General features: G+C 34.4%; 2 protein-coding genes and 1 long non-coding RNA gene across 3 annotated transcripts; 1 reads left to right on the forward strand and 2 right to left on the reverse strand.

Moving 5' to 3' along the window:
* Window positions 1-94: 94 nt before the first annotated feature.
* On the reverse strand, window positions 95-3,765 carry LOC126866703 (apolipoprotein D-like). Its single transcript, XM_050620606.1, has 4 exons — window positions 2,599-3,765; window positions 2,204-2,337; window positions 1,520-1,699; window positions 95-940 (listed from the first exon to the last, which is right to left on the reverse strand). Exons 1-4 carry the CDS (start codon window positions 2,707-2,709, stop codon window positions 796-798), a joined length of 570 nt encoding a protein of 189 aa, XP_050476563.1. The 5' UTR covers window positions 2,710-3,765; the 3' UTR covers window positions 95-795.
* Window positions 3,766-5,112: 1,347 nt separating this feature from the next.
* LOC126866701 (apolipoprotein D-like) lies at window positions 5,113-7,229 on the reverse strand. The gene is made up of 4 exons (XM_050620604.1): window positions 7,098-7,229; window positions 6,727-6,857; window positions 6,164-6,404; window positions 5,113-5,811 (listed from the first exon to the last, which is right to left on the reverse strand). Exons 1-4 carry the CDS (start codon window positions 7,209-7,211, stop codon window positions 5,386-5,388), a joined length of 912 nt encoding a protein of 303 aa, XP_050476561.1. The 5' UTR covers window positions 7,212-7,229; the 3' UTR covers window positions 5,113-5,385.
* Window positions 7,230-7,586: 357 nt separating this feature from the next.
* Window positions 7,587-10,119, forward strand: LOC126866709 (uncharacterized). Its single transcript, XR_007690017.1, has 2 exons — window positions 7,587-7,725; window positions 7,787-10,119. It is a non-coding gene; the product is annotated as an uncharacterized LOC126866709 (long non-coding RNA).
* Window positions 10,120-10,916: the final 797 nt, after the last annotated feature.

Consider the following 10,916-nt stretch of genomic DNA (forward strand, 5'->3'; position numbering starts at 1 on the left):
GGAGTATATGTATATAATGTTACTATATGTATGGAAGTCATGTACATTATTTATTGTTAGTTTAAAAACATAATTTGGGATATTTATTCAGATATACTTTATAGTTCTGATGATATTCTATGTGTCAATGCTTTGAGTAATTGTATAATATTTACGGTTATAAAACAAGTTCTATTATATATGAAAGTGCTTTATTATCATACACTTTAGTACATTTCTTAGTTTATCATATTTTACGCCATTACGTTTAATATAACATAAATAGATAAATAAATACAATAAATATAACAATGCATTATTCTAAAATACAACAATATTAAATAAATAATGTTCTTTAATTTTTAATATGGATAGAAATTTTAGCACGTTTTAATTATCTAAACGGATAGCTGCGGATTTAAAATTGTTCGACAGTTTCGGTATCGTGAATTTTACAGCAAAATTAAATCATAATAATAAGAGATCAAAAATAATAAAAACTATTCGACTGTAGAAAGAAGAGTATATTAAAATTAAAAGTATTCAATTACCAATTTTCTTTATCGACGTTCGATAATGTGAGTCATGTACGTATATCATATCGCGCTACTCGACACAAACGCAACAGCTAAAGATCAATAACTAAATTATCACGGATTAAATTGAGCACACACAGTCATAATTTATAATTATCATAATTTATAATTGGTACTCTTCGAAACCTATTTATTTCGAAGGAACGTCACAACTTATTCTGCAATGAAATAAAACTATGTTATTTAAACAAATGTGTTTTGATATTTAGTACAATATTTTTTAGTTTCCTATAGGACAGTTTTTCTGATCAGTTCGAATAAAATATGCTCTACTAATATTATTTTTATCCAATATTTGATAAGCTTTCTCTAAAACAGAAACCAATGGCTTTGGTTCTCTTGCCATGATCCAAACATTCCTTGTACTGAAATACATACAGTAATAAATTTAGTATATTAATGTGTAACTCTTTATTCTCTACTGAAATAATACTACTAAAATAATGTACAAACAATTTCCTCGAAAATAAGTAATAACAGGATATGAAAATCGCAGGGGGAAAATATTACAAGCCCATTTTTATTGATTTTCTGACTTATACGTCATTTGGTGGCTTAAAATAAATATTTTATTACGAAATAATTCATAAAAAGCCAACAATATTGATACGGTTGTTATTTTAATTTAACTTAAATAATACTAGTCCATATATTTCACATTAATGTCGTTTAAATGTTAAGAAAAGTAACAGAACTGCATATTTAGTACACCGATCAAGTGACAAGATAATATTCACGTGAAATTGTTTGATAACATAGCGAATTTTAAAATTGCCTTTTTGTAAAATATAGGTAATGCGACTTTTCATATTTTTCACCAATAATTCTCTATCTTTACGTATTACGTATATTGTTATTATTATGTATTATGCATGTTAAAATAATTACTACTTTGAAATATTAAGGTATATTTGTTATGTAATTTTATTTCCTTGAACATTTACCTGAACACGCCGAAATTTGAACAACTCCATACAACAGAGTAGGTTGTATAATCGGTATCGAGAATCCAATAAGGTGCATCTAATGGAAGAGGCATACTTGGGAACGAAACAGTTAATTTTGCGTCTTCCACTTTAAGAACAGGTTTTCCAACTCCTTCGATACTCGAAGAAACTCCAGTCCTGAATAAATAATAATATATGCAATTCTATCAAACTATTTCACTAAACGTTATTGTTATTAATTTTAATTTTGTTATTTAACGTAATATCGTTATTAACGTAAATTATGCGCTTAACGAGTAAACGTACGAAGAGTTCTTTTTTATTTTTTATAAAATGTCGAATATTCGAAAATGCGAGGAAGTATTATATTTTACATACATTCGTCATGAATGAACAATTGTAAATTTGAAGAAAGTTTATAATTCAATACAACACAAAGTGTAATATAACAGTATGACTGTAAAAGTATCTTTTATTAAATATCTCTAAATTCCTCTACCAAAATTGTATAGTAAATGATATTTCGTTCTTGAAATTTCTATTAAATATATTTTGACATGTTTTGCACATTTTTCGAGCACAAATATTATGTGCTATCTTTAAAAAAGCTAGAAATTAACCTTAACTAAAAATTTAACAATTAAAATGTGTTATAAAAAATAAATTGTTGACTATACTCACAAAGCGGATATCTGCTTATTCAAAATGTTGATCGAGTTACTATCGTCTGTTATATTGTAAGTAGCAGTTACGCATTTTCCACCAAACTCGAAGAATGCAAAGTACTTCTCGATCTCGTACCATTTGCCCAAGTACTGAAAAACAGCGGAACACGCGTATTTATTTAAAAAGGATAAGCCTTAAAGAAAGTCCGAACGAATCATCTTTGACCTTCTATACTTTACATATCTATCTCTCGTTATATCCTATGTGTATCGATGTCCTATTGAGGACAACTTTCTAAATGCAGGTTGCATTACCTCATAAGTAAGTCAATAACGCAGGTATGTACAAGAAATCTATTCTAGTTTCTAGTCGACATAATAGACTTTGAAATACGCGATTATCATACATACCCTTTCCATATCGAAATTCTGTATGGTTTCCACGGTAGGACACGAGCCCAAAAATGGTACTTGTGCTATTGCAGCACTTGCAATAATTAAAAGTAAATATATTCGCAGCATCGTCTCTTCTGTAACCAGAATTATCGAATTAGTTCAATTTTCAATATTAGAGGCGAGAAGACGAGTTAATTCGTCGTTTGAACTGTCACTTTCTTAAACATAATAATTTTTTATTTTATAGAGATTCTTTATTTTTTTACGTGCTGTATTATTTTTCTCGAAAATAAGTCGCGTTGTATCAACGTTTGCAAGAATTAAAATTAACACAACTTGATTTGCCTTCGTTAATCGCGAATTTCGTAATTATAGAAGTTTTTGATTAAGGAATCCAGTTAACAGATTACACGAGTTTGCGTACAATCTTCCTACTGCTAACAATAAGACGAAACTAACGGACGCACAGTACACGGATAAAAGATACTCGACATTCATCAAGAATTTGCTCCATTTTTTACTATTCGATTGTAAATATTTGTATAAAATATTTTTACGTGAACAAGAAAGATGATTTTTTCGCTAATGCAATCATGAAACTACTCAGTGAATAGCAAAAAATTATCAACAAACGGTACACATAACGTTCAATGATATTTCTAAGTCTATAAAAATAAAATACCTTTAAATCAAATAAAACAACCCACGTTTCTTTGGATCTATTAAGGAAGCTGTATATTCTTTACCCTCATGAATTGGCATCTTCCCTTCACGCGTCTTTTACGTACAATTGTACATCATATATCAGTATGCAATGTGCGCCTTTTGCATATACAACAGTTGCAAATACTTTCTGCAGACAAGATACCACGTATACCGGAATCGCGTTTCGAAAGAACAGTTAACTTTTAATGTTCGAACTGTGGTAATGGCAGTAACGTTAGCATTGCAAATACGTACAAACATCTTTCATTATTTATATATCTCTCTAGAGAAAATAAAAAGCAATTAATTTCGAATTCTATACAACGTTATATTTGCAGCTCTAAAAATGAATTTGTTTCATTTAGAAGTAGGTTATGAATTTGCGTTATTTCTAAATAAAAATCGTAACTTGTTTTAACTATAACAATCGTATTTTCTTTCGCAACGAACCATTCAATGAGAAAGAAAGAATAGAAAATAGGCAATAAAAGTACATAATAGTTAAAATCGTATTAACACGAAAAATTCGTTTTTAAAATTCGCATTTTTATTTCAGAAGAGGGATACAACAATGTTGCATTCTTCCATATCTTTACCATTGTAATCAGCGAGCATCGACATTTATGCGCCAATTGTAATCGTATCGTCTCTTTGTATGCAATGCGTACAAGAGGAAGAACACTGCGATCTTTGACCGTAATGTAAAAAAATTATGAGAGTCACGAATTGAACTGATTCGAATGGGTCACGTACCGGATTGACAACCGTTGTACACGCTGAAACTTGACAACTGGAGGAACTGATCGGGGTTGGCAGTGACACTTCTCACGCGACGAACTGTCCGCCAGTGACTGGTCTTCCCGTTCTTTGTACCTTCCGCTTACGCAGACGGAGCCGTGAAGGCTGACTGGATGCGTTCGGAAGATTTCTGTCAGTTAGTGGGTCACTAACGGTACGCCGCAGGTTCAAGAAACCCCAGGCCTGTGGTTCGAATTTACCAGCGACTAATCGGCTGTTAACCGATTTTTTTCAGATCTAATTTCGATCAGACGAATTTCCCGCAACCAGTTTTCGAAACTTTTAGTCAAATGTAATTCACGCGTGAAATGGACAATGTACAATCAGGACCTTTCGTATCGAATGTCTTACATTTTGAAAATATTAAAAAGAACGGTAGATTATTGTAATAGCCACCTCTATTATTTTTTCTTCGTTGCTATGTTTCTATCATTTCACACATTTCCTCGTTGTTTGCGTTTGTTGAACCAACGTTGAAACGTCTTGACTCATCGGACAGATCCATCGACTAAATAGTAGCTCTGTTATTTTGTCCATTGTTATGGTATTTGGTCTATTACGATATCTATTCATCGTACTCGGAGAATGGAACTAAATATAATTAAACATTGTCGTAAGTATTTTTCAAATCTAGAGTATGGCTAGTTACGTTTATTTACATAACGTTATTTTTAAGTCGTTACTGTATTTTCTTATAAACGTGAAATTAAAATATTTGCAAAAGACTGAAGAAGAGAACATCGATCAAAATTGAAATTCCTTATTAAGGGTCCCGTTATCCATCGTTTTATACATCCTTGTTCATCCTATCGTTAACATCGAAGACTACATATTAAATAGTTTATCATTTTTCAAATTGTATGAACACATATCTAGTTTGTATTCGTGCAATTACCATTTTCCAAACAAGATATCTAATGATAAATCGTTCTTTTATACCCTTTCTTTCGTGTCTTCTTTCGCTTAATCTACGATTCACTGATAACCGAAAAACGAAATGGGAAGAAAAATATAAGTGCATCAGAATTTCATAGCAACATTTTATGTAACAATTTATTTAACTTTTATCGTTCTTTTTTTTTACATTTGTACAAAAATTAAAACAAATACCCTCCTATCCCTCCACGAACCATGAAAGTGATAATCCTTGGAAATGAATGAATAACGAACATGAAACTCAGGCGAGACTGGTTTCGACAGAACGAAACCGCTACAAGCCCGAAACTGAACTAAACGATAATAATCTACGCGAAGTGTCTCGAACGAGACGAGTATAAATTTCATTTTCAAGCGTTATTTTCACGCAATCTTTTCCACTTGCTTCATATTTTCGTCGACTCCCTCTTTCATAGGCTCGTCGTTTTTCTCCTCTTTTATCTTCGCATTCTTCGTCGGTATATCTTCTTTCACGGCATCAGCCACTTCCATGATTCGAACGGGAACCGTGTTAACCGCCTTCTTCTTCGCGTTTTCAGCAGTTTGAGACTTTTTCGTCAACTTTTCGTCCTCCTTCGTGTTCATTTCGACGATCACTTCCGGTGCATCTGGCACTACAGCGGCTCTAACATTTTCGGTATCTTTCTGCGGAGCTTCTACAGGAGCTTGATCGCCTTGTATCTCTGATGTCTCCAGTGGTTTTGGCGTATCTAAGTAAGCACAGTCTTGCTGATCCGTCTTTACGAAGAACGTTTTGGAAATCTTGTAACTGTCAAGGACGGCGTAAGCCTATTTGGAAAGAAGTTTATATTATATTTCTACTGTATGATAAAATCTCTCGTCATATATAATTTAATTTAATTTTTAAAATTAAAGGTAAGGATTGCATAATATTAGTTATATATCTGAGTGTTCATCGGATGAAACGAGATTCAGTTTGTAGAAATGTATAAAAAGTACGTATATGAACTGTATGTGTTTCGATATATAGATAGAGAATGCAAACGTAAATACTAGTATAGAATATTTAATGAATTTAAATAAAATTTTGTTTCTGAAAAGAAGGAGGATTTAAAGGAATTTAAAGTAGGAATTTACGCTTTAAATAAAAATGAAATCTGTAAATATAAGTGAAATTTACCTTCTGTAAGACTGTTCCCGGTGCTAATCTTTCTCTTGTCATAACCCAGGCGTTTTGCGTATGGAACGGACCGATACCGGAACAACTCCACAGAACCGCGTAAGAATCGTAGTCCGTTTCGAGTACAGAATACTTGGTTTCAGGAGTCAATGGTATCGTGTATTTTACGATTAGTTTTCCTTCTTCGGCTTTCGAGGCGGCTTTCTTGATTTCACCCTCTAACACTCTCTTGATCCCCGTGCTAAATGTTTAAATAATTATACATACATATTTAAATGATCCGATTACATAGTCGTTAAAAGACACAAGAAAAACAAAGAATACATGTTTATTACTGTTTACTGGTATTAAACGTAAGTCGTGTTTTTTAACAAGTGTACTCTTCAAAGATTCGCTGGTATCGTGACCAACTTTATCGAGGGTTGAAACATCGGTATACTATCAAAAACTATAAATTTTTTCGCAGATACTATACAACGTACTCGATTAGTGATGTAAAATATAAACGAAGCGAAAAGTAACCATAAAAAGATAGTTCTTTTAACCTTTTCAAATATGCTTACAATCTATTTGTAACTTCGTTGCTGACTCGGTACTTGCCGTCAGGACCCACCGTGTAATTTGCCATTACGCATCGTGATACTACTTCTGTCAGTTGAAAGTATCTCTCAGCTTCGTACCAGATACCCAAAAACTAGAAAACAGTGAAGATAATTCGTTCGTTATAATGATATTCTTTTATTCTCTTGAAACCTAAGAAATCTTCGAGATCGAAGAGGAGGATCCAAAGGACGCGATAGGGTTAAAGCATTTTTAAAACTGTAACGTGGGCACATAAAATATCAAAGAATATTCCATTTCGATGGAAGCAACGCTTTTAAAGTAACTATTGAATTGTTAAGTTTGCAATGGCCGACTGGTCAACTGTACTCACCTTAGACATGTCAAAGTTCGCCATAGGTACGTAATCTGGACAGAAACCCAGACTGGGTATCTGGGCTCGAGCCAGAGCCAAAGCCGAAAGTATCAGAACTATCTTGCCGATCATGTCTACCGTTGATCTGCCGTGAACATGGTTCAAACCGCTTCTCTTATATACATTAACCAAGGAGCGCAAGAGCGTTGACCGGACACTACCCCCCCTGTTTTACCTACACGTGAATATTCTTACGGTACTCTTCGTGGCCTCAGAATCTGGTCACCAGACGATGGTCATTGGTCAATGTTGCTAGACGACTTCTTGGCAAGAAGTTTAACCAAGGTGGTACCCGACGACCCGCTGAGAACAAACCGATGCAGGCTCTATTATGCAATTTCTTCAAACAACGGTACTTTTTGTCGATGAAGAAAGAATCCTTTGTTCGATGGATCGGTGTCAGTCAATTTGACGGGACGCCAACATTTCTTAAATACGCATAGCAATCGTAACGGGCCGCGAACAAGGTGAATCCTCTGGACATCGATCGTCTCACTTTTTCTACGTTTCTCCGATCTTGACGATAGTTGACGTTACCGATGGAAAATTCTTGGTAAATTAATTCAATGTTTCATTTTTTACAAGCGTTATGTGAGATATTGAAAAGTTACGAATATTTACTGTGTATGTAGCCTATTGAAGCAAAGCGCAATATTTTATTACACATTACAAATGACTTATAAATGTATTAATCCCTGGTTAAATAACACGTCAAACGATAATAATATCGTTTGAGTACGAATAAAGAGAATATCGGGCTTGCACGATATAGTTTGGCATATATAGGTTTCTTCGGACTTCAGTTACTTCGGATACTTCAAAATGATACCAGTACTCATTTAGCAGCGCAAGAAGGAAATTTCATCGAGTCGGATATTGTTGAATTTTTGAACACGTCACTGATATAATTGAGTTTCACAGGCTAACTTCTTTGTACGTTCTATACGAGCGAAGCAAGTGAGTGGCAGGAACGAAACTAATGCGAATTACTTATACTTTTCGTTTTCTAAGCACTGTTACTTGTATTTATGTTTCGAACAAAATTTTTCAAATAGAGGAAACTCTGAAACACGTTACCATCGTCTATCGAGTCACTTGCAACGTATAAGAATATCGAATATCTTCTATTCCACAAATTCGTCTCTTATTTTGATAATTACGAACATTTGTCGAGGTAAATTTCGCGTAATACGCGAAATATTTGAATACGGAGTAAATGAAATAATTTTTGGGCTTAAAGGCTTAAGGAAGCCAATTTCAGGATACAGCGATTACCTAGTAACCTTAAGATGAAAAATCAGATATACGGTTGCTCAGGAAATATCTCTACGAATACTAGGAAATGGGAACGTAGAAAGATACTCGAGTGAGTCATATCTAAAACTTTCGTTTTCATTTGACGAATGCATAAATTTGTTATGTTCGATTTACACGAATCTCATTCGCAGTTACCTTGACCCACATTTTTGTTTGTTTGTTGTTTTCACGATCAGTTACTCGTCCGCGACGAGACCAAGATTAGAGTAGATCGCAGTAGGCATCCTAGAATGCGCGATTGTGAAATTTACACCTTTAATAGCGTTATTCCTCTTCCTGTAGTCATTCATAAAGCCGGTTTCAACAATCTCGATCCTTGGCGAGTCCGTATTTATGTTCACAAATGAAGTAGATAGATGGCAAACGTACCCCACTTCTCTTTCTCGCAACAAAACAGAAACTAGCTGTTCCTTATCGCGTTACAATTATGCAACCGACACTGTCAACGGATAACGCTTGGCAAAGGTATATCACCATTCTTAACCGTGGCCCGCCAGTAACGGGTTTTTCAACGAGGTTCCTTTTTGTATGAAATCCTTGGCCATCGAACCGTTAGTTTGGAGTAGATGTTCCTCTAACTACGCACCGATAGGTCTATAAACGAGAAACCGCTACGAAACAATTTCGATAAATTTCACTCAGACGTTAATTTGTGCATGTGTGTATTCATGTCAACTATATGAATCGGTTTGTTCCTCTTCGAAGTACATTTAGTTTTCATCGATAAAGATCGTTCTCCTTTCTTCGTTTATCGTTCTTGAAAAAAAAAAAAAAAGAAGAAACTTCTACGTATACGATAAAGAAAGATACTTATCGAAACCTTTAATTCGATAAAGAACGCACATCGTTTGCATTATATACAAAATCCCGTTTTTTCATTTGAAATTTCTCAGTAACAAAAGATTATTTAAAGACTAATTTTGGCGAATAATAGAAACCGATAAAAACGAATTCGCTCGAAATCTAATGTTTCTTAGGTCGAAAGGAAAGGGAAAGGATATTGATATGAGCCAAGTTGTTTTCGCTCGCTTGTTTATCTTCTTTTACAGATTTCTCATCTGAATTAATTTATTTCTTGTAAATCTATGAACACTAAGAAAGCACGCGGAAAACGTTCTCCGCTCGGAAGATGCTTAAATTCTAGAAAACTCTGACCAGATGTCCGAAGAACAATGATTTCAAATCAAGCGAATATTTAAAGAAAGGAAAGTGATATACAATATGGTAACGTAAAGCAAGTATTGTTTCATCTTGGAAAGGAATCACGACATTTCTTATTTTTTCATTCGTAATCAAGATTATCTACAAATTTTAATTGCAGAAATAATACGCATCGTCGATTTTATCTCTAGGAAACAACGAACGATCGATCTTTCTAACTCTGCATACGCATTTACCATCACGATTGCAATTTACTTCCTTAATTAAAGTGTTCTCCGCTTAAATAATCGACATAGTCAAAAGCAAAGTTCAACGTTGATGAAAAAATGATTTATTTCTACGACATTTCGCTACGTTGAGGAAGAAAAGAAATGCCCTCTTGGGACATCTGGTCGCGAGTGTTTGTGTGTGTGTGTGTGTGTGTGTGTGTCTGTGTCTGTGACTGTGTATATATACACAATAAACGTAACTAATTAACAGTAACATAATCTGCATACGTAATCCTAGTGCGCTTACGTCTCGAGAAGAGGGAACGAGGAGGTTGGAGAGGGTTTTAGGTAGGAGAGGATCGGAGACAGAGAAACGACGAAAAGTTAGTTACTAAAAATTATTTAGGCGGCTCGCAGAAAAAAGGATCGTCTGTTTGCTTCTTCCTCTCGCGATCGAAAGATTTTTCCTTTTTATTTGAAAGAGCCACGAGTCGCGCTCGTGCGATGCGTCGAAGCGTTGCACGCTAAACAATAATTACTTTATCTTTATTATCATTTAGTATCACATTGCGTTCACTGTTTTGTGCTGGCCATTTTTGCCTGGCTTGATGAGAGCGCACACCACCCCTCTAACCTCTTCTTACGTTCCTATGTTCTGCTTTCGTGCCCGTTGATACCCCGGCGGTAAAAATACCATGGCGAAGGCAAATAGAACGAACGATCTTATTTCAAATACAGTCGCGATATCGTTTTTTTAAAAATTGCCAATCCCAATAAACAGCAACAGCTAGCTGATTTTTTTCGTCGCATCGTTTCCTTGCAGAAGCGAAACGGTTGAAATTTAGCGATACGTTTGATCGTCAGTGGGGATATTCGGATCGAAATTTTGGAAATCGCGTCTGGTCGCGTTAAATATAAAAATATAATTTGCGCAAAACAAGTTAGAGGAATCGTTTCGTGAAAGTATTCACGTGTATATGGAATGTGCGTGCGAGTTTCAAACGAATATAACATTATCGCTAATGATATTTATTGGGATTCGAATTCGTTTGATTTTCTACCGTTTATTAAGACCGTCCGTTCCGTATTA

Source organism: Bombus huntii, chromosome 6 (genome assembly GCF_024542735.1).
Source record: "Bombus huntii isolate Logan2020A chromosome 6, iyBomHunt1.1, whole genome shotgun sequence".
NCBI lineage: Eukaryota > Metazoa > Arthropoda > Insecta > Hymenoptera > Apidae > Bombus > Bombus huntii.

Coding starts and splice junctions, on each gene's coding strand:
- LOC126866703 (XM_050620606.1), bottom strand. CDS start 2,709: ATGCTGCGAATATATTTACTTTTAATTATTGCAAGTGCTGCAATAGCA. Junction 2,338..2,598: donor AGAATTTCGATATGGAAAGG/GTATGTATGATA, acceptor GCTGTTTTTCAG/TACTTGGGCAAATGGTACGA. Junction 941..1,519: donor TCAAATTTCGGCGTGTTCAG/GTAAATGTTCAA, acceptor TATGTATTTCAG/TACAAGGAATGTTTGGATCA.
- LOC126866701 (XM_050620604.1), bottom strand. CDS start 7,211: ATGATCGGCAAGATAGTTCTGATACTTTCGGCTTTGGCTCTGGCTCGA. Junction 6,858..7,097: donor CGAACTTTGACATGTCTAAG/GTGAGTACAGTT, acceptor ACTGTTTTCTAG/TTTTTGGGTATCTGGTACGA. Junction 6,405..6,726: donor AACGAAGTTACAAATAGATT/GTAAGCATATTT, acceptor TTAAACATTTAG/CACGGGGATCAAGAGAGTGT.